Here is a 24,150-nt window from a genome sequence, read left to right as displayed (position 1 = left end):
ACAGCTCAAGACTCCTTTGGCTGCATGGTGGAGAGAGAGGGTTAAAGGGGAGCAGGCCAGGGAGTGGGAGTTTAAGAGATGATGGGTCTTGGATGCTGGGTAACAGCAGAAGGAGCAGAAATAAGTCAGTGGTTTGGAGAAAAAGACATTCCAAAGGTAGAATAAGCTTGGATTTATTAATTTGGGGGTGTGGTAGCCAAAAATAGTCTAGAGAGATTCCCAGGTTTCTGGCATGGGCAGCTGGTAGATGGTGATGGCATATTGATAGAGGATGCTGGAAGCAGCACTGGGAAATTTGGAGGGGATGGTAATAGTAGATCTGAAATACATATTATTTCTCTTTCCATGCCTCCAGGAGATTGACAGAAAGCCCTTGGACGGACGCCAGGGCTGACACCCACTTCCAGGTCTCCTGCCACGTTTTTCTGAGAAGAGTGGAAGCTCCACCATGCCCCACTCCAGTCTGCCACCCCTCCCCTCTGCTATGTGAGCCTTGGCCCTGCCCCTCCCTCCTCCTCAACAACTTGCAACCCCGTGGACTGTAGCCTTCCAGCCTCTTCTGTCCATGGGATTTCCCAGGCAAGAGTACTGGAGTGAGCAGACATTCCTTCCTTCAGGGGATCTTCCTGATCCAGGGATCAAACCCGCATCTCTTGCATCTCCTGCATTAGCAAGTGGGTTCTTTACCACTGAGCCACCTGGGAAGCCCCAACACAGCTGTAGCAGACAATAAATTTAGGAGAAAGGCCATGAACAGGGTTATATCAGCCCGAGGGGAGGATTTAATGACAACCAAGCAAGACACGTATTAATAATTGATATATATCTTTTTATTACGCACAGATAAAGGATTTAAAACTGTGGTTATCAAAACTATACATCTAAGCATGTTCACAAAATTGTTGACACATTGAACAGAGAAAAAGAGTACAACAGGGGTGCTCAAACTGGCCACAGGGATTTTCAGGGTACTCTTTTTACCCTCATAGATGAAAAACAGCAACAAAATCAGGCTCATTCAGGAAAAACCAGAAGAGAGAAGTATTGTATTTGGAAACTGATAATAGTCCTTTTTAGAAAAACATCTGTTGGTTTCATGAACAACCCCCAGCTAAAACAAACAGGAAAAAAAATCACACGCACGAGTCACCCAACAAAATGTGCTCTGTTAACACAATCAGCAGTACAACCATCACTCAAACCATGAGGTAGTTACAGTACAAAAGACCGGCACGCAGGTGCGCACCCCCACACATACTCACAACCACGCCCACTACAGAACACACACAGGAAACGGGTTTACAATCTCATTACAGACAAGGAAAAGATCTTTTGTTTTGTTTAGAAAATGCTATAGAAACAGCTTTGACAGAAGGAATCTGACTTTTCAAATACAGAGTAATGGCTGGTACACACCACATGGTGAAAAGCTGTAGGGTATTACACAGACAATCTGCCTTGGAATTTAGAGCATTTCAACAATAGCTTTAGCATAAAACAAACAAAACAAAATGGCCTCTGCGGATGAAGGGTGTAACCTGCAGCAGTAACAAGAGTTTTCAGAGAGAGAAATTTAACTGGAATATAAAAACTGTTTTAAAGAAACTTACAGGATGTGTTATAAAGTAGAGCTTATACTTTGTATTCATTAAAACTGTGAAGTATGAAGCAATTGGAAATGCTATAACAGGAAGCTCGGGAGAAAACACAGTATTTTTTAAATGTTCACTTTTTAGAAACATTTCAGAAATACTTAATGACATTCACTCTCCAATAACACAGGATCAGGTTTCATCAACATGAATTTCTTGATCTGAATAATACTTCTGGATAGTAAGACCCAAATACATAAAGGTTGACTTCTCTTTTAAAATCTCTTGGCTTACATCCATAAATTTGTAAATTAATTTTAAATTATTTATAAAATCATTGGCAATGCAGCATCTCTCTCAAAAATATACATTTGAATATATTACAAAAGGTTTTAAACCCTGTCCATCTAAGAATTGAATCTTTTAATACCTCTTAATAGTTAATTTTCTTTTTAACAGGATGGATAGGGATTTTTAAAAAGCAAAGAACTGATCAAAAGGATTCACAGTAACTGAAATTAAACATTTCATATGGAGTAACTTAAATTTATCTAAAACACTTAAATATATCTTTATACACAGATTTTTGTAGTAAAATATAGCTATAAGTGACTTAAAGACTCTAGTCTTCTTTGAAGACATCTTTAAACTTTTTTATACATAGAATATGCTAAAACAATACATTCTGCTGAAGGTTAGGCAAAGCGCATTATTTTCAAACACAGGTAGCGTAATCTAAGTCCTCCATGCTGATACCTTTATGTTAAAAATATAGTTAACTGAAGGCAAAATTTTTTTTTCTAATCTCCTATCTTTATTTGTAGAAATCTGCAAAATTATCAGTGTAGATAGCCTGGAAATCTTAGCCCTCAATCTGTTTTGGTTAAGATAACCTTGATTGAATGTTTATGAAATCAATCGGGGCAGGACTCTATGGTGGGGTAACAATGACTGTCAATCTCTACCTATTCGCCTTGGAGACACTGCCTTCCAGTCTCAGGCAACACCAACATTTCCTACTTAAGGCTCCATTCACAGAGAACCAGGCACAGCTTCCTTATTTTAAGAGCATTTAGATTTGCTTGTGAGTATTTTAGATGTAGAATCTAGCCTGTTCTATTTGTAGAGTTCTGAGTTGTTTGGGAGAATTCTGGTAAAAGAATAATATTTACTGGCAATCAAGTAATCTTCAGTAGTAAGTGATTTGGCATGGACGCTTTCCTCTGGCATTGTTTTTTTGTGTGTGTGTGTTTTTTTTTAACATAGAGGTATCAGTTGAGCTTATTTTAGCTGCAAAGTGGCATATTATTGATACTCCATTTTAATAAAATTACCTCAAATTCTTTTTGAGTTTGGTGATATATTTAAGGCAAGAAAACTAAAGCATCCAAATGAGTGCCTTTTTCCAAATCTCATCACTTTCTTGGCAGAATTGGTGACACTGTTCAGATAACCAACAGAAAACCAAAAGAATCTGCCATACATTTGCAACTTATAAGAGCTTGGTGCTTACAAAAGAATCTTTTTAAAAGGCTGACATGTTTTGCATGGAATCACTAATTCTCCCAAAAATGTTTAAGAATAAACAACTCTGAAGGTGTAGGACATTTTCTAAATGGGAGTGAATTTTCTCTTCAACTGAAAAAACAAAAGTGCCAAATGACATATACTATACATGTACTGGTATATATATCACTGTGCAAATTCCTCCTCAGCTTTACAAGAGAATTTTGTCCCTGTTTACACATTAATTTAGTAGAGCACAGTGTCATAAATGAGCAGGAATCTGCAGTCCCAGATTCTGGCCATTTTCAATTTCTATATGCTTATAAAGAAATACAGACTTTGCGTTAAGACATTTTTGCAGTTGGTGTGTGAGCGTGGGGAGGAGGAAGCTGATAAGGAACTCAGCACTGGTTTTGGCCCAGGGCACAAGAAGGAATGTTGCCTTGAGGTGTGTCAGGATGCAGTCCACGAGGGGAGCACCCATCAAGCTGACACAGCGGTCCCACAGTGTGGCAGCAAGGTGAGAAGTGTGCATCCTGAAGGTGCAAATTAGGCATGAAGGAACACACTTAGAAGGCCCTGAAGCATTGCTTTTGTTTTACATCTTGGTTCGGTTAGAAAATATTTTTGGCCACATCTCTTCCCTGGCTCTACTATCTGGTTACTCCTTTTACCAACTCCTTGTATCTGGGTAAAAGGCAGGGCTTCAAATTATGGATGCTCTTACCTGGACAAAGCAGCATTTTAAAAACTGGCATGTGTTTCACATTGAAAACCCCTAAGCCTGTGAGGGGCTGGTGGAGAAGGCCACCACCTTAGCTTTCTCACATGAATCTAGTGTGTTACAGAAGTCCAGGGGGCCCGATTATGTCAGCCCTGGGTGGGGGGGGTGAACACAACAGGTGACGGTTATACTGAAATTCACTCTCTTTACAAGGGAACCGCAGTTGAGCCTTCTGAGCCTGGAACCTGGACACAGGTGTGGGCCCCCAGGCCTGCCCTTGACGGCGAGCGGGGCAGGCTAGGCCGTGCTGCTGCTGGAGCAGGGTGTGCTCTGCGTGCTGCCAATGCTGTGGGCTGCACTGCTGTTCTCTGAAGCTGGCGGGGATGTGGGCACTTGCTGCCTTCCTGCTGTCTCTCCTGCAGTCAGTACAGAAAAGGACAGACACATGTTACATGTGTGCATTTCTGAAAAGACCATTTCATCTGGGGCTCTTCTCAACCATGGGCAGAAGCAGCTAGATCAGAAGGCCTCCCATCACAATGCTGTTTCTGCTTGTTGCCGTTTTGTTTTGTTTTTAAAGCCCCTTGCACAGGGAAAAAGGAATGTCTTCAAGGTGATTGACAGACAGTTAATAGGGGCAAAGACGCCCTAACAGTTGAGGATGAATGCCCAGGATTTCAGTGCCTACAACCTTTGAAGAAACCACCATCATCTGTACTGTGTGGTCCAAATGACCAGCACCTGTATTCAGAGAACATCTCCTCTCATAAAGGTATCAGAGGGTTTGGAGAACCAGACCTTTAAACTGTAATGAGATCACCTTGGCAATCTGGAGGCCTTTTTCTGAATACACCTGGTCAAAATAGGGGTGGTGATGCCAAGGTTTCGCCCTAGCTGTAGCAGAGAGTGCTTTGTGACGAGCACAGGACCCACACCTGAGAAATGGAGGTGGGAGGACCCAGTGCTCAGAAAAACCTTTTGAAGAAGGGGTTTAGCTGTTGCACAAGGGACTGCAGTTGCCAGGAACACCCCCTCCACCCTGAGGTTTGCAGCCTGAGTATCTCCTCACACATCAAGTACCCTACTTTTCATCACACACCCCACTGCATTTTAGCTAAGCCCATTCCTTGCGCCAAGTGTGCAGGACTGTGGGGAGGAAGGAGACCTTGGGTCACACACATGGTTTGCATTTAACACAGCAAAGAGCTCTAGAGCTATCTTTTCTTCAACAAAATTGGCCTGAGAGCAGCCCTCAAAAAAATGGCTCTAGGTAGGGAAAAGTAATCAAGGCTCTCCGATGACAAACACAGCATTTTCTTTGAAAAGTCAAAGCATAAACTTCATAAACTTCTGGTCAGTGGTCTCCCCGCTCCCATGTGGGAAGCCCCAGAGGGCCAGGTCTGTTTATGAGTGAGCCTCCTCTTTCCTGTCGGCCTGAAATACACAGCTCTCTGCTGGAGATAAGCAACCCTCTGGCCTCTTCGTTAAAACAAAACACATCAGCAAAGGCTCTGCCCTCCAAGCACAGGAACTCGGGCCTTTACTCCTCAAAAACCTCTGCCAAAACAGCAGTTCCACAAAACAGAGAAGCAGCTTGTGTGGTACAGCTTTCCCTGTCACCCATTTAGAAGCCACCCAGTGACACACGTTCAGGCTTCAACCTCTGGGTCTTCACATGCTTGTTGCATATTTGGCCCATGCTATATTTTCTCTGATTATCTATTCTTCTGGGATTGGAGGGATGGAGAGGGAATTCTGGGTCAATATTTCTCAGAGGCAGAGAAACACTGTATTTTCATTCTTCTTTTTGGGGGGCAATTTATATTTTGGACCCTTTCCAGTGCTGCCCTCTACCCTTCATGAGTGCATTTAATTAAAGGTGGGGACTGTCATTGCCTCAATGACAGTGACTTTCTGCCAGAAATCCACTTTCCCCAGAGTGGGAACTTTCTTTCTAAAAGGAAATTAAATCTGTTAGCTATTCTGAATTCTTATGTCTGTCAAAAAAAAAAAAAAAGCCCCAAACCTCTAGAGACTGTAACAACTCGTGAGCGACTTGAAAAATTCAGCCCCCTGCCAACCCACATGTGGAGCCACACCCATTCTCACTGTTATCAATCAGCAGGACTAATGTGACTGTGGTGAAGGACATTTTAAAAATACCTCTTCCCCATTTAAATAAAGGATACATCAGAAAAGCAGGAGGTAAGTCAACACACCACCCTCCCCACTTTGGCTCACCTGGGCTTCGTTTGTTTGGCCTGATAGTGGCTAAATCAGCAAGAAGGCCTTGGCTTGTCCTACTGACAGTGAACAAGTCTGTCTCATCCCAAATGCGACATGTGCACGATTAGTCACACTCAGGAAAAGTGCCAGTACTACGCCCTGCCCAGGAAGTCTGAATATTTGCTTTCCGAAGTCTATTTGCCAAATATAATTTGTTGCCATGTCAATTTATTTTAATCATTACCCATTAAAAAGGTCTTTCAACTTCCAGAGTTTTGGAAACTCTTGTGCTGCTGATACAAAATACTGTCCAAAATGAAACCCCAAGCAAAACAAAACAAAGAAGTCCCCTATACTCAAGATTGCAGGATCCATTTCACCAGGGTGGACAAGTCAACTTAACCAAATAATCCCCTGGCTTTGAGCCAACAGTGTGCCAAGGAGAATCTTTGTCTGCGATCTGCTTGGAAATGTTGAAAACATCCTCTTTAGACTATCCCTTCTAACCCTGGGTCTATTTTCAGATGTAAGATGTGAGAGTTCTCATTATAACCAAGTTGTTAAAAAAAACTTTTACCTTTTGAGAAATCAAGAAAAGTTTTCTCACTGACAGATGCAAGTGGCACTACAGAAAAATTCACCATGAGAAACAAAAGTTTAATGTGCAGATGTTTCTGCTTAAAAAGCCAGCAGAGTCCCTTAGGTTTTCTGAGATGTGTCCTTTGGTTTTCTGCTCTCTTGCACAGTGACCTCTGATGTCCTGAAGCACTGACTTTCTTCAGAATATCCCTTGGGTGACAAATACAACCAGCCTCCTTCTGGAGAAGATGGGCAGTGAGGACTGCAGGGTTATGCAGAGCAGGCCCACTTAGCAAATGCAAGTTCAAGGAAGGCCCCTTGACTATGGATTTCAAACTTGGCCATCAAAAGAAATGTGTTTAGTCTTCATGCTTTGCTCCTAAAATCTCAAACCACAAAGGAAGAGACCCTTGGGAAGGAGACTGAGTAGGGAAAAGACGCATCTGGCATATGTTGTCCTCAGGAAAAGGGTGTGTTACGACGAGGGTTCATCCCACTCAGCTCACATATTAGGCTGTGGCTAAGCCTCCATATTGCCAGAGATGCCCTTAGAAACAGAAAGAAACATATTTTAAGGGATAACTTGTTTCCTTTCTTCAGTTTAACATGGAGCTGTTCAGATCTGATTTCCTGCCGCTTTTTGGCAGTTTACAACTGATTCTTATCCCTGTTTTTTTAGCATGGCAGGTCCTAGGGGAGAAACTTTAAGATGTGAATAGCATGGAGAAGCTCTATGGGGAAACAAGAATAGAAGAATTTTAAAGAAAAGTGAGAGGAATCTCGATTATTTAGCCCAAAGCAGATAGTTTGCAAATACTGGCCACAGAGAATTATTACCGAGAGGAGCAGACAGGTGTTCTTTATCTCCCTGGAGGGCAGAACATGAGGAAATGAGTTTAAATGGCAGTGATAGAGATTTAGGTCACACAGAAGGGAACTTGCTCATTATGAGGATTGGCTAGTTACAGTGGGAATTTGTGGAATTTCTTTCTTGGGAGATGTTTAAGCACTGGATTGAAGACCGTGTGCCTGTGGGTGACTCATACTCAACATTACTTGACACTGCAGAGAAAACAAAGATATTTCCCTCTTAGGCCTATGTGTTGGTTGCAGTTTTGTACCAGTTGTCTCAATCTCTTGATATCCTAATTGTAACTATTTCACAAACTCACTCAAGTAAGGATAGTCTCTGATGCTGGGAGGGATTGGGGGCAGGAAGAGAAGGGGATGACAGAGGATGAGATGGCTGGATGGCATCACCAACTCGATAAACGTGAGTCTGAGTGAACTCTGGGAGTTGGTGATGGACAGGGAGGCCTGGCGTGCTGCAATTCATGGGGTCGCAAAGAGTAGGACACGACTGAGCGACTGAACTGAACTGAAGGATAGTGAACTAGATCAACCTTTAGAGAAGCTTTCCATCACTATTCACCATTTTCAAAAATTGCCCCTCCTCACTTTTCAAGCTAAAAGACTTTCCTTTTGCAGGCAAAACGTTGCAAGAGGGGTGCATTAGATGTTGTTATAAGTTATGGAGAAAGGGAGAAATGTTCCAAGGAAGGAAGCAAAATCCTTCAAAATATTCTGCTTCCCACTTTCTTTCAATATTACTGCAATGTGACCAGCCTGTTTCACACTTGCACTTTGGTTTTCCATGGGCATCTTATTTGAACTCAACCTGAGCACTTGGGTGAAGAGAGTGGATCCTGCCTTCTTTCCAGTCATACAAGGGTTTCCACCTATTCCATCTGCATCTTTCTGATCCCTGTAACTTAGCCTCTTGCCTCCAACTTTAGTCACACTTTCGCTCATCTTCTTGCTGCTTCTGAATTACATTTGGAAGCATGGAGAAACTTCAGACTTCTAGAAATATCTGAAGCTTCCAGAGACACTCCTAATTAAAAGACATGATTCAGGTGGACCTGGGTATGTGCTTGACTTCTGCTTTAAGAATACACAGTGTAGTCAACTAAGATTTGTTGAGCAGAAGCCTGTTAAACAGAAGTTTACTCTCTGAAGAGAATGAAACTAGGGTTCTGGGAATGACCAACACCAGCACAAGAGGGTAGAGAAACACAATGACAGAGGAGAACAAAATTAACGCCTACATGTTGAATGCTGTGACCCCCAGAATGTTGACAGACTGATCTATAACCTCCAAGAAGGAAATAGGAAAACCTGTTTCACAGAAAACATGATGAACTCAAGAGGAAAGATCCAAAGATGTGATATCAGGAGTTTCTCAATAAAAGGCCCAGCTAGATCACCCTAAGTAAAGTTCAAAATCAATATGTTCCACCCACAAGCTCAGAACTTCCCTATTCTTAAATAATTCTATATTAATATTCTTAGAGAGATAAGATATTGTACCCTTAAGACAAGAGTAGGACATGTTTCTTTAATTCATGGGAAAAACTTCTTGGAATTAACAAACTTGAAGGCAATATTAAAAATGCAATAAGAAACTGAAAGATAAAAATGAAATCTCCTAGAAAAGAAAGGAAAAATATGGAAAACAGAAAAGGAGAATTACAGCACAATTCAAGAAGTTCAACTTTCAAATAAGAAGATTTCTAGAAAGAGAGAACAGAAAAAAACATGGGCAAGAAAAAATAAATAATTCTAAAAAATCTCAGCAACAAAGGACATAGTTTCTAGACTGAAAGGCCTTAATTAATGCCCAGCATAATGAATGAAAATACACCTACATCAAGTACTATCATTGTAAAGTTTCTTCCAGAAAGAAAAAAAACATATTAGAAATCTGAATGACTTTGAATTTCCCAAAAGCAATCTTCAGAGCTAAAAGTCAGTGAGGTGTGCTTTCAAATTCTGAAGAAAAAACACTTGAAGTCTAAAATTCTATACCATGGCAAACTATCTGTTAGTGTTATATAAAATGAGGATATTTTCAGACATGCAAATGATATTTTCACACATGTGAAAAACATTTCTCTCTTATGTTCCCTTTAAACGAAGAAGGAGGAAGACACAGGATCCATGACACAGGACATCTACAACTCAAAAGTGTTGAGGAAAATGAGTCAGTAGAATACCTGATGTTTGAGCGTGTATGTGTAAAAGGAGATTGAGACAACTGGAAGTCAACAGATGAATTCATGGTGATGGTTTAGTTGCTAAGTCGTATTACCAGTATAATTCTATTTGGAGGATGATTTCAGCCTTTAAACTATGTACATGTTGTGATAAAGCTAAAAAGTTTACTGAATAAATGCTTTTGCTCCTCTCCTTAAAAAACAAAACAAAACATAATATTGCACACAACTTTTGGGACCTTCATGAGTCAGTTTAGGGACTCTGACCTTGTTAGGTTCCCAGGAGCATGAAGATTCTGTGACTCCATTCCAGCACCATTTCTACCCTCACTGCCCCTCCTCTCTGCACTAGCTTAGTGGAGAATGTAAGTTTTAGGAATGGGGTTTTCCAAACAGTGAATATAGCTTTCAGAAGTATCCATTATTATACCGAAAGCTGTCATATGATAAAAGCAGGGAAACAGATTTTTTGGACTAACATGCATTCCATGTATGTAAGTAGATCTCCACAGTTCAAACCTAAGGCTTGGTTCTGTGCTCTGTGCTGCAGACAGAGTGGAAAGCACAAAGGGAAATATCTAAACTGAGGACTATTTTAGCGACAGAGGCAGATGTTGCCTGAACCCCCAAATATACCATATAAGGTCTGAGTTCCACAGCTTAGATTATTACGGAAATTGCATAGACTGAGTCAGTGTTTGTATAGACACCTCTTTCCACTGGCCACCGCATTATGATCTTTTCATCTAAATTTGCTGCTGGCTGATCCAGGTAATAAACGGAGAGGGTTCTCAATAGGAAACTACCACTGGGTCCTGCAGTAAGTCTTTCTTTCTTGCGTCTTGCTGGTATTCCTTAGGAGTGGTCTTTAAAGTGAACCAGAGGCTACAGCTTTTAATAAAAATTCATTTCAAGCTGTGATGCTAACAGGTTTAGAATCCAAATGACTAGAGTTTAGAGTCCAGGTGTCTATAAAGCCTTTCAGCTTCCAAATGAGCCTAATTTATTTGGCTGGAAACCATCACAGGAAGGGCTTCGGGTTTTTGTTTTTAAATCTCCTTATAACAACACATCTCAGAATTTAATGAGCAGCAATGCATGTCATAAAGCCAGGTTTTGCTCTCTCCCAGGTTTGTCAGTGTATCTGTGGACAAGAGTTTGGGATTATCAGAGGGAATTCAGTGGGGTTTGTTCCCACAGTGACACCATTTGGTTGCCCTTTTTTGCTTTGAGCTGGCTTCCTGGCCCTCCTGGCCTGAGATCAGATTTCAGAGTTTGGGAGTGTAGCTCTATTACCAAGGCCAGTCATGATCAGCAGGTATGTGGTAAGCATCTGTGGGTAACTACCTTGTAGAAATCTTCAGGGCTACAGAGTCTTCTTGGAGTACTTTCAAGTTCATTCCTAATATATATAGCATAAGCTGCCAAGAACTCTAGAACTTTACAGCCACGCAGGAGAATGAGGAAAGTTGCAAAGAACTGTGAGTCTGAGATTTGGATGTGTTAGTATTCCTATAACAAAATTATTCACTCAAAGATGCTCCTCTGCTAAACATTGTCCCTTCCAGTGCTTGTGTAAGCTGTTCATGAAGAACAGCATTCCTAAATGGATTCACAGATGTTCATATATCCTCAGTCTAACACTTATTTCCTTTCACTCACATGAAACAGACAGTTGACCCTTGGAAAATGTGCTTAATCTGCATATAACTGATAGTTTGCCTTCTGCATCACAAATTCTTCTGCATCTGCAGATTCTACCAACCATGGACCATGACAGCAGTATTTACTCTTTAAAAATAATCGCATATAACCCACACTGTTTAAGAGTAACTGGCTTCACTCAAAGGTTGTTGATTAGGAACAATAATCTAAGGACTTAAAGCCTTACTGTTAAACTCCTAAAATTTGCTTTGGACTGTGTGACTTTCCTATGCTTGGCACCTTAGGGTTCATTCTGCTCCTTCTGCCATAATTTAAAATAACTCAGAGAATGCAGTATTTGAAGGGAAGATTCTGATGAGGATTAAGATATGAATTCTCAAAACACCCTTCCATACTTCTCTTTCCTTGAAAGCAGTCATTGCTTCAGCTTGGCCAGTTAGACAGCCCAAGGGTAAGGCCAAAGATCCTGGCGTGCACTGGTTCAATGGAAAATAAATGAAACTCACAGAAATTCTGTGCCTGCCACTATCTGACTGATCAATTCAGCACCTTATCCAGGTTCACAGTGTAAATAAGCATATAAAAGCAGACAATACCAACTAGCTTGCTAGACATGTCTCAAAATGCATGTCTTTCCTTCCCATATTTACAAGGAACCTAAGAAAGAAGTTATGAAACAGCAATCCATTTGTTCCTTCCTCTTGCACTACAGACACCCCAAGCCTGGCTTGCGTTGTGTCTTGGGGTCAGAACAAGTTTTCTTTCTGTTCAGGCCAGAATGTTTCTACCTTGGGACTGGGGGGTAAGGGGCAGGAAGAAAGGCACATGATAATTTTTAGGGGTGGAAGAACATAACTTGAAAACAAACTGCTTTTACTATTTCTATTTATAATTCATGAAAAAATACTTTAAAATTTTAAATAACTTTCAAGAAAAGAAAAGAGAATTAAGTGTTTATCAAAGAAGAGATACTATGGGTTTAAAAAAGATTGAGAAATTTTGGTTTAAGCCATTGATTAGGGCCTCTGGTGGACAGTGCTCAGCATCTTAGCAGATGTGGTAATAAAATCTTGGCTTCCTCGCATACTTCCTGTCCATTTATATGTCTATTCTGAAGTTCTCAACTTTGGGTGAATGGTTTATGTTTCCAGTTTGCCTACATTAACTTTCTTTAATTAAGTCCTAACCACAAAATAGTTTTATTAGAAGCTAAACTTCAGCAACATCTCAAATACAATGAACGTAGTTTAAACATTCCTTTTCTACAACTGCTTAAAGCAAATTATAGTTTTGCAAAACCCAGTTCATGCCAAACACGTAAATGTGGAAATGGTGGGAATGAACTTTCTCTCTTTCGTTCATTATTTCATCCATTTCATTCATCATCTGTGCAGAGACACACCAAATGCCTATAGTGTGCCAGGCGCACAGGATGTGCACCAACTGACAGGCAACAGTCACACTAACCTGTGTGAGAATAGATGTACCACAAGGCCCCCGTCAGCAGTGCTCCAATCACAAATGCTGCGAACGCAATGCCCATCACGGTTAGGGTGTCCAGACCATGGAAAATCTCTACAATGATAAGAAACCAATGCATACTTTGAGTGAATCAGCATCCCATGCTACAATTTTATATTTGTTTTGCAAGGATCATCAGAAAGGCTGAGAACCAACTAACAAACTCTGAGGATAAAAAGTGAATTCCAACAAAATATACTATATTTGTAACTTGCAAATCTTTTCTCAAAAGAAAAATGAAATTCTCAGATTTCCAAGATACTTCCAGTTTGCAATTTACTTTGAGCATCAGACTTATTAAAAAGTCAGATTTGTCAACTCCGTAAAACTTGAGGCCTGTGGTTCATTGCCTCAGTCTGAGGACATACTATTTGAACAGTAAAGGGGCTTGAAAATCAAAGCTCAAGACGCTTGGGAAAATAAGGTAAACTTCCATTATCAAAATCTGGCTTCTTATTCATTAAACATTGAGACCCTACACAAAATACAATGAGATACTACACAGAAACCACAAGCCAAACACTTTACAAACATACTTCCATGAACATTTAAAACGTGAAAGATAACAGGAAGGAAAACGGTGAGAAGGAGAGAACGTAGAACATAACTTTCACTGATCTCACATTTAAACCCTCCATCTCAATAACCACCTACTGTGTCATTTAGCACAACCTACTTTTTACACTTTTCCAACCATGACCTTTCTATGAGGGGAATAGAAATACTCCTCAGCGGGCAGTGATGTCAATGTTATGGTCAGCAAAACATATAAATAGAATCAATTTGGCAAAGATTTTTACATTTGGAATTAATTCCAGGCCATAGATATAGAACATTTCCTTTCGTTTAAGAGAATTACCTTCTTTGAATCATTTATAAAAAGTAAAGATCAGTTTCTAAGAGAGAGAGAGGTTTTCAGTGGAATAAAATTTCTAAAGTTACTCTTTAAAAAAAAAAAAAAAAATTAAAGCACAGGATCTCTCTGTTACTTCAATACTGTTTCTATGCTCCTCTCCAGTCAGAAGTGACTCCAGCTGATCTCTATGTAAATTCAATCACTTTGCCTTTCAACTCACTTCAGTGTAAGATACATGTGTAGATAAATGTGACCTGGAGCAGCCCCAGCACTCAAAAGGGCTCAAGAAAAGTATGACATTGTGGAGAAGATTCTGAAAGATCCAAATTCCCAAGTTCTGGTTCCTACTCCTCTAGCCCTGTGCCCCTTCGTGTTCATTTAACTTCTAAAAAATGGGACAGCACTGTCTTATCTTCTGAAGGCAGGAGGTAAATGAAAGGAGTTTGCAAAGGGGCTGGGGATCCCCTAGGAGGAATAAGAACTGGGTAGGACATTATGAAGGTTAGGACAAACCAAGCCATCAATCTAATTTAATTTAGTCTGTAGGACAGATATTAAAAGATGTCTTTTCATGCTTACAGATGAAAAGTAGGGAGTGATTAAAAGTTTTGAGTGAAAATACACTAAAGTTCTAAAGACGGAGGTGTCATTTATGAGAATCAGACTAGGGGAGTATAGGAGAATGTGTCCATCTGCGTCTCTTTCTGGGTTCATAATACTGTTCCATGATATTGTTAAAATAAATACTCTTAATAGAACGGTTTATAAAGTATTTAGCATAAAGAAACTCTCCAGGCTAATTCTTATGTATATGTGATGGAATTAGCCATGGAGACTAAATCTGGAATGTCTTAAGGAGGAAAAAAAGTAAAGCTTCTCCCCACAGGCAACATTATCTGGATGAGTTCTGGGTGCACAGCCAGAAAGCCCAGGCTCTAGTCCTGCCTCAGTGCCAATTATAACTGTGGGGAAGTCACTGAAACACTTCTGGGTCAGAGTTTTCTTCTGTATAAGCAATGAAATTGCCCCCAGATAATTTTCAGCGTATCATTTTGTAGCAGTTAGTTCTCTCTGTCTTCCAAGTGTTCTCAACACCCCTTGGACTAGTGATTGCCTTAATGGTATAGCAACTAGTTCCTTCAGCACTGCCTCTCTGAGCAGGAAGATACAGTTGATGATACAAAAAGCAAACCACTCCCATAGCTATATGTTAAGTCTTTCAGATCACAGCCACTACAGGTAGGGAAATGATGAACTCCAAAATTAAGAAGCTACTACATTCCATTAAGGTGATGCATACCAATGGGTCAACAAATTCATATTTAAAAATGGCAACAGTAGAGAGGAAAAAAGAAAGGAGAGATCAGGAAGGGGAAAAGAAAGTACGAGAAAAAAGGGGTGAGGGAGAATGAGAGCAGAAGTCTCCTTATCAAAACTCAGGGTCTGGCAAATGCTCCATAACCAACTCATTCTTATAAAAGCCCAGGAGGCTTTATTTCAAAACAGTTGCATAAAGACTTACGTGGAGTAATTGGAATCGGTTCCTTAATACTTGGACCTGTTTCTGAAACAAAAACATAAATCAAGATGCATTCTACAGAGAAACCAAGTTCTAAGCAAGAGGTTATCAAAATCTCAGTAGACGCTGACATTCTTCTATTTGTGAATACTTATTTTGTGAAAAGTCTGTCAATTATTCTATTTAGATATCAAGACTGTAACATGGATTACTCAGAAATTTTAAGCACTGTACTTCGTTAATGATCAACTGTATACTTGAACCTGAAAAAAAACTGAAAGCAAATACCTAAACTTAAGAAATTTGAGTCTGATAATTCACGCATATGTGTGTGTGCGTGTGCACGCACACATGTGTATATACCTTTCTCTTTACGGTAAAGCGTCTGTCTACAATGCGGGAGACCGGGTTCAATCCCTGGGTCCAGAAGATCCTCTGGAAAAGGAAATGGCAATCCCTCCAGTACTATTGCCTGGAAAATTCCATGGACAGAGGAGCTTGGTAAGCTACAGTCCATGGGGTCGCAAAGAATCGGACACGACTGAGACTTCACTTTCACTTTCATTATTTACAAAAGAATGCAGTATCTGTAAGTATCATGTTTCTCCAGTGTATTTAATATTATTCCACTTTCAAAAAGTCTTCTAACATATACACAGATTGTAAAAGCATCTTTATTCCTTCTTCTAACAGTGTCATCCTATAGCTCAGCTCCTCTTCATGCATCTGCATTATTACAAAGCTTCTCTAACTGGTCTCCTGGTCTCCACTACTGCACCCAACCCAAATGCTTCCTCCCCAATATGTGCCCCCAGAATGACTTTTGCAGAGTTCAGGGCTGATTATATTATTGCCCTGGTTAAACCATTCAATGGTTTCCCTTCCTTTACGAGAAAAAAGTCCAAACTCTCGAGCATGGCACGGAGTGATCTGCCTTCCTCTCCCCACCTCTCTCCAGCCTCCTTTCCTAATGGTTCCTCACCCATGCTGGGCTCCTCGAAGTTAAGTTCCCCCACTTCTCCAGGCGGTTCCATGTCATAACAAGTTGCAAGCCATTCCCTCAAGTACCCTCCCCACATGACCTGCTCTGCTGGCATTTTCAGGGGAGACGTTCTCTGACTCTCTCACAGCCCCGTACCCACCCCAGCGGGGCAAATCTCTCCCACTTTTGCTCATCCTCTCCCTCCCTCTTTTGTTATAAAAGTGCCACATCACATCTGAATTCTCTTAGCCTTTTCCACCTCCAGGGCAGAGCCTGGATCTTATTCATCTGCAGACCCTCAGGGCTTGGCCGGGAATAGAAGAGCCTTTACCAGAAAGCTTAGTGAAGGTCAGTTAGAATGTTGCTGTACTTTTTGATTCATCAGGCTTCCCTGATGGTTCAGACGGTAAAGAATCCGCCTGCAATGCAGAAGACTTGTTTTTGATCCCAAGGTCAGGAAGATCCTCTGGAGGAGGGAATGGCAACCCACTCCAGTATTCTTGCCTGGAGAATTCCATGGTCAGAGGAGCCTGGCAGGCTTCAGTCCATGGAGTCGCAAAGAGCTGGACACGACTGAAGCGACTTAGCATGTACACAATTTTGTAAACAGAGGCAATAGAGGAATTTTCGAATAAGACTGTTTGAAAATGCTTATACGCTTTGACATTTCTATAATGCTTTCATGTTAGAGAGTGCTATAGGACCTGATCTCATTTGAGGTTTTAACCAGCCCCATAAGGGAGGCAGAAACAGAATTCTTATCACTATCTTACAAAAAAGCAGCCTGAAATTCTTTATCATGTGACCAGCCCAAGGTCACAGCTGGAAAGCATCAGGGTAGGGGCTGACCCAGGATTCCACATTCTGCCTAGCAGGCTAAATGACTGGTGAGTGTGGCTCCATCCTGAGCTAGAGAAGCACTGATTAAGCAGCTGCTTGTGCATAGCTGTGTGCTCTTCTCCACAGTGAGAGTATCATTGGCCACAGGGCAGCATATCACAGTCCACCATTTATTTTTGTACAAGTGAACTAAAGATGAATTTTATATTTGTAAATCATTGAAAAAAAAATCAAAATATTTCATGACATGTGAAAATTATACACAATACAAATCTATTCGTAAAGATGTATTTGAACATAACGAGGCTCATTCATTTATACACTGTCCACGGCCACTCTTAGGCTGCAACAGCAGTTAAGTAGTTGAGGCAGGGACTCCATAAGCCACAAACTGGACAAAGTCACCATCTGGCTCTTTACAGAAAAAGCGTGTTAAGTCCTGGCACACAGACTCTACCTCTGTTCCGAGAGTTTAAAAGTGACATGTTTAGTGCCTCTCCTCATCTCCATTTTTATTCAATAAAAAAGGAACACACACCTTGTTCTGGAATCCAAAGTAAAGCAAAAAAAGAATTGTGAAAAACTGACCAAAACAAGCAGCATTTGAGCTGATGTTTATAAAAACAGAGCAGCTAGACAGGATTGTTAAATTCTCAGGATTAACCATCTCAGCTGGTTGATTACATCCGTGAAGCATGGAGTATCACGGTCTAGCTCTAGGGGGAGGGATGCTATGGGATGAAACAAAGTCACTACAATTGAAAGGTACCCCCTGGAGTTGTGCAGCAGAGTGCCCCTGGGATTAGGATATATGAGAAAGTTATACTTAAATAAAATTCCTAAGAAAACTAAAATAATTGTGTGTTTTTAAGAAAATGTATTTCACTGTGCAGAACACATACCAACTACACAAGGCACATAGGAGCCTGTCTCCTGGGAGGTTGGCCCCACCAGCCTTACTGGCAGCAGTGAAGCAACAACAATGATGCCTTAACATCTGTACATTGTACAGTGTTTTACAGTCGACAAAAAAGCCTTCACTTATATTTTCTCATTTTAAATTCCCAAGCGTCCTATGAGGTAGGGGCATCTAACCACAAAATTCTCCTATGTGTAGAAAGTAGTGGTTTGATACGCTGAACTAAGTCCAAAAGCATTTAAAGGTCTCTATAGGGTTCATCATGCAAGAAATATACACACTTCTGGGAAGAGTTCCATCCAATCAACCACCCATGGTTAAACTTTGTCACTCAGAATCCCCAAAAGGTTTCAAATAATGATTCTCCCTTAAGGAGACCTCGTATGTGAGAATGTAGATTTTACAGTAAAGCCTGTGTGATAGATGACACTGTTTGAAAATTCTTAATGGATTTACATTATTACCTAATCCTCTTACCCCACCCCAAAACCGGGCCTTCTCACACAGCTAAGCACAAACAGTTGTTGCTCATTTCCCCAGAGGTGAAGTTCCTCCATGCTTTCTGCGCATAAACAATAACAAGCACAGGCTGCAGAACCAAGGTTCAAGGATTTTATCCTCTTACTTTTGTGTTCCAAAATTCCCAATAAACCCTGACTATAACTAAAATAGTTTGATCTCCACTGGAACCCTATAATTGAGTTGGCATGCTGAAAGGAAAAGACAAAACAATATTTACTTTTGGTTTAAGGGTACGATTGCAAGAAAGGAATCCTAGCCATTGCTGTAAAGAGAAATTTTAACAATAAAGATTTCTGTACAGAAAGAACAAACTATAATCAACATTCTGACTTAAATCTTTTCATGTACTCTGAGCAAACTTTGGTCTGCCTCTAGAACCAAAACTTCCCTCCTCAGATTGTTTACTCATGGTTTTCATAAAAAAGATATTTCTCGGGTTATGCATGAGTAACTGACCACAACTTCTGTCCTCCCACTTTCAATTCAGTTCTCCTAAACATGGCAGGACTGGGCAGGCCCATAGGGAAATGAGGTGTCTAACTGGTACCCACATCTATTAGTATTTGGCACAGAGAGAAGGATGGGGAAATAAAGAAGCTTGTGCAGGCCACCGAAGATACAGTTTTTACTAACTTAACCACACTGTAAATTAATCCCTTCTCTGGCTTCTTTCAATATTTATGACATTCACTGTAATTGCCTTCTCACTTATCTGTATCCTTCTACTAGATCAGTGGTTCTCACCCGGGAGTGATTTCTGCCCACTAGGCTCTCCAGGGGACATTTGGAAACATCCAGACACATTTTGGGTTGTCACAACTGGTGGTGGAAGGGTTTGATAAGGATATCCAGTATGCAGAGGCCAGGGGTGCTGCGTAACATTCCACAATTCACAGGTCAACACCCCACAGCAAAGAGTTATCCAGCCCAAAACATCAGTAGTGCATTAGATTGTATCTTCATATTTATTTTAAGCTATAATGAAAGTAGGGAAAGTGTTAGTCGCTCAGTCGGGTCTGGCTCTTTTTGAGCCCTCACCTGCCAGGCTTCTCTGTCCATGAAATTCTCCAGGCAAGAATACTGGAATGGGTAGCCATTCCTTTCTCCATGCATTAGATTGTAAAGGCATCAAACATAGGAAAATGTGTATATTATATGCCAAGCATATGATAGATCCTCAATAAACGTTTTTGGAATAAATAACCATAAATATGTGGCTCAGCTGGTAAAGAATCCACCTGCAATGCGGGAGACCTAGGTTTGATTCCTGGGTTGGGAAGATCCTCTGGAGAAGGGAAAGGCTACCAACCACTTCAGTATTATGGCCTGGAGAATTCCATGGACTGTATAGTCCATGAGATTGCAAAGAGTCAAATACGACTGAGCAACTTTCACAAAAAATCATATATATTTTATTACTGCATACAAGCCCTAGCAACTTAACTTCCACGCTGCTTTCAGAGTACTCTTCCTAAATGATCTGATGGTCGGTTCTCTACTCAAGATCTTTTGATGGATCTCAGACTTTAGAGGTGCATACTGAAATATTTGTGAATCAAATGAAATGTCTGGGTTTCCTTCTAAACAATCCAGAGACAGGAAGTAATAAAACAAAATTGGCTATGAATTGGTAATTGTGGAAACCAGATGAATAGTTTACAGGAGTTCATCCTACTATTTCTTGTTTTTTGTTTAGATTTGAAACTTGAAACTATAAGGTTTTCAAAACGTGAAGCATACTGAATAAATAAAAAAAAAGAACCTATGATACCTCTCCCTTACTGAATAGAGACTGAATGTCTTGATCTGCTAACTAAGCATTTCTACCATCTTTCTCCTCGGCTTCCCCTCATCTTTACCTCTGCCTGAGGACAAAACCTGGCTGGTGCTTTAAAGTATTTTTGTTCTGGAAAAATCAAATGTGTTCCAAAAAGCAACGCCTCTCTTGGATTAATTTCCAACTGACATTCACAACTTGCCCTTTCACTCCCCTCTAATCCCCCTAGAAAGCCTAGTTTGGCTAAGATGTAAGAGGAAGGAAAGGAAATTAATATTTACTGAGTGCCCATGATATGCCAGGTGCTGTCCTGAGCATACTTTAAAAAGTTATGTGGTGGAAATACGGAGAAAATTCAGCATTTTAAACACTAAACTTGCTAAGAATTATAGATTATACATAAAGCATGGCAAATTTGGGGATGTTCTTTTGTGCCCATTTTCTCCCCACATATATATATGCCCTAAACTTCAGAGAAATGATTACTTTTCCCTTTCACCATTAAAAAAAAAATCATCGCTGATGTGGTGTAATCATTTTTATTATGTAAGCCCAAGTGTTCTCAAATGCTGTAAAAAGCAGTCACAGCATCCAAAGCAAACAGCACTAACATGCCTATATTTCAAGATATTTCAGAAAATATGGTAGGATGGCACCACCTCAACTATTTTAATTGTTTTGCCATAAACCATAATATGCATAAACTATTCACGTTTCCTGGGCTTTTCTTTGAGTTACAATTCAAAGTCACAGAACTTGTCCTAAACTTTAAGACTCTTAAATAGTTTACGTGTTTCCTAATATCTTAACCCTTTGGTGGAACAAGACTTTTTTCCCTAAAACTCCACCTTCTTTTCATTTCATAATTATTAGAGCATTTGGGTGCTAACCTGCATATACCAATGTGATATGGCATGAATTGGGGAAGAGGCCAGGAAGAGGCATATGAAAGGACAGATGACTGTGTTGCTTGCAGATTTTATTAAAAACTAGAGTCAACCTAAAGGAAATCAGTCCTGAATATTCATTAGAAGGACTGATGCTGAAGCTGAAACTTCAATATTTGTGAATAAATTTGGTCATCTGCTGCGAAGAACTGACTCATTGGAAAAGAGCCTGATGCTGGGAATGATTAAAGGTGGGAGGAGAAAGGGATGGCAGAGGATGAGATGGTTGGATGGCATCACCAGCTCAACGGACATGAGGTTGAATAAGCTCCAGGAGTTGGTGATGGACAGGGAGGCCTGGCGTGCTGCAGTCCATGGGCTTGCAAAGAGTCAGACACGACTGAGCGACTCAACTGATCTGAACTGAGAATCAACCTCCACCTAGGATAAGGCATAAAGGTTTAAGAGCACAGGCTCAAAGTTCCTTGATTTGAATCCAGACCCACCATTTACTTATGTGGTGTGATCTTGGCCAAGTTACTTACCCTTACTCTATAACAGATTTGCCTCACAGAGGGGCCACATGGATTAAATACTATTACCCACAATAAACATTTGCATGAAGCCCTGCATAAAGTAAATGCTCAATAAATGTCAGATCAACATTATTATCATCTCCATCTTCATCATGACCACTAGCATCATCATTATTGAAAATTTAAGCGAAACAATTCTAATCCCAGAGTTGGTTCCCAAGGGACTGAGAGATCAAAGGTGGCAAAGATGTCCTGTGAAACTCAGGAAAGTTCCATTAATAACAGTGCCTCCCCTCGCAAAAAAACAACAGTGGCCCAGAGGAAGAACTCAGAATTACTTATTTAGTTTTGATGGCCTATTCTGCTTGCCCAGAGAAGAAAGAAACATCACCTGAAATGTGCCCTTGCTACCTGGCAGTGGTAGCCACAGAGCAGCTCTCTGGCTGACTGTGAAGTAGACAACCTCTATCTGCTGCCCCAGAAAACCCAAGTGTTGAGAAATAAGATGGACCAAATGGCCAGGGAGAGCTGGAACTTCGGCCAGGTCTCCAAAGAGTATCCATGTAGTAAAAGGACAGTAAACTGTCCGATTGGGAAATTTTTACCCCCAAAATTATTCCCCAAAAGAGATCTGCCCACTTCCAGAGATACTGTGTGTGCTAAGTTGCTTTAGTTGTGTCCAACTCTCTGCAACCCCACGGGCTGTAGCCCACCAGGTTCCTCTGTCCATGGGATTCTCCAGGCAAGAATACTGGAGTGGTTTTGCCATGCCCCCACCCAGGTGATCTTCCTGACCCAGGGATCAAACCTATGTCTCCTGTCTTGGCAGGCGGGTTCTTTACCACTAGCACCACCTGGGAAGCCCACAGATACTGGGGTATTTGTTATCTTAATACAGTAACACATAAGGCTGTCTGGCAGGAAGAACACTCATGATCCTGTTATTTTTTAAAGAAACCAATACTATCAGGCAAATAGTCATATTCCTCTTATAAATGATTATTCCAATTCCGTGAGAGGTAGGAGAGCACAGATTCCAATGGCCTGCACTGAGGAGAAATGCTTCTAGAGTCAAAGGAAAATAAACATAAAAGATGAGTGGAGTCACTCAAAAAGGCTAAAAACTGCCAGGAAACCCACCCCATCCAGTGTAAAGTTAGAAAGAGCATTTGCATACAGCCCCTGGGAAGCCAGCCTACAGCCTAACCTTCTCAATTTGTTTAACAAACCTAGGCAATAAACTTTCTTCACCGCATGCTTCTCCACTAAAACCTAGTCTCAATTAGCAAATCTCATGAAATCGCTTTGATATTTGGTAAAACTTTCCTCTTGAACTTTTATGTAAAGAAAACTGAACTTTCAGGATAATTATACACCAAGTTTAAATAAAGGTAATTACCTAATTTACAAGAAGAATTACTTACAAAAATACCACCAGACTTAAAGAATGAATGAATGAATTACTGGAAGTTATACTGCTGCAATATTAATGCCTAATTATTGTCTGGCACAAGAAAAAGCAAGCTGCTGCCTTCAATTACCGGCAGAATTACCTCTCTCAAAATAGGTAAGAGTAACAGATGGAGTACGGGGTGGCTGTTGCTGCTGTTACACCACTTTAACAGTACAAAACAGAGCCAGCTGTTGCCCGATTATGATACGCTTTGCAACACAATTAATTTTATTCTTATTTCTTTTCCCTTGGACCCAATAAACAAGGAACTACTTGGGCAATCCATTTATAGAAAGACTGCAGCTATTATAACTGCTTCAAATGGCTAAAAATTAATGAATAAAGTTAAACAAACAACAACAAAAACATTGATGAGGAACCAATAAACATCTAATACATACATCTCCCACCAACTTGAGGATGGCTGGGAAATGAATGAAAAATTGTTTGCCTCTTCAAACAGTACAGCTGAGTAGTATGGCTGAGAAGGCCTCTGGGAGTCATCTGGTCCAAGGCCCTCTTTCTCCAGATAAAGAAAATGAAACCCAAGGACCTAAGAGAAGAGCTCCAGAGTCCCACAGCCAGCTAGCAGGGACAGTCTAGAGCTGTGCATAAAATTCTAAAAACAAAACGATAAAAACATATCTGAACAGTGGTTTTCAATGCTTTTCTGCTGTGACACCTAAGACAGATAGTGTTCACATACATGTACCCTCCCCAAAGGCATCTGTGATCTCTGACAAAGCACTCTAATAGCTTGTAGCCAGCACAGCCTTTACCAGTAGGTCAAAGAAAGGGGCTGTGGACTGCGTGCAATTCCAGAAGGACTCTAACCCTCTCTAGCATGCTCAAGGAAGCATATCTGCATGCAGGGCAAGCGACATCATGACAGACAATCGAGACTTTGCTCTAATATTTAAAGAGGAAGTCATTGGCAAAGGTATCATTAATGCACAGCAGCAGGAGAACCAACTAAACAAAAGACTCCGT

At 40.7% G+C, this 24,150-nt stretch overlaps 1 protein-coding gene across 4 annotated transcripts in view; it reads right to left on the bottom strand.

Moving 5' to 3' along the window:
* Positions 1–808: 808 nt before the first annotated feature.
* The window catches only part of TGFBR3 (transforming growth factor beta receptor 3), a 199,988-nt gene continuing 176,646 nt past the window's right edge, over positions 809–24,150 (bottom strand). For 3 of the 4 annotated variants that reach the window (XM_040232333.1, XM_040232334.1, XM_040232336.1), the window contains 3 exons: positions 15,248–15,289; positions 12,816–12,923; positions 809–4,238 (listed from right to left, as the gene is read on the bottom strand). In XM_040232333.1, coding sequence (XP_040088267.1) covers positions 4,120–4,238; positions 12,816–12,923; positions 15,248–15,289 — 269 coding nt within the window. In that variant the 3' untranslated portion in view covers positions 809–4,119. The remainder of the gene's footprint in view (positions 4,239–12,815; positions 12,924–15,247; positions 15,290–24,150) is intronic. The other variant, XM_040232335.1, reaches the window with a different exon arrangement.

The sequence above is a fragment of the Oryx dammah genome, unplaced genomic scaffold, assembly GCF_014754425.2.
Source record: "Oryx dammah isolate SB20612 unplaced genomic scaffold, SCBI_Odam_1.1 HiC_scaffold_28, whole genome shotgun sequence".
NCBI lineage: Eukaryota > Metazoa > Chordata > Mammalia > Artiodactyla > Bovidae > Oryx > Oryx dammah.
Note: the sequence above shows the minus strand (reverse complement) of the source record. Positions and strands in the feature narration are given on the sequence as shown.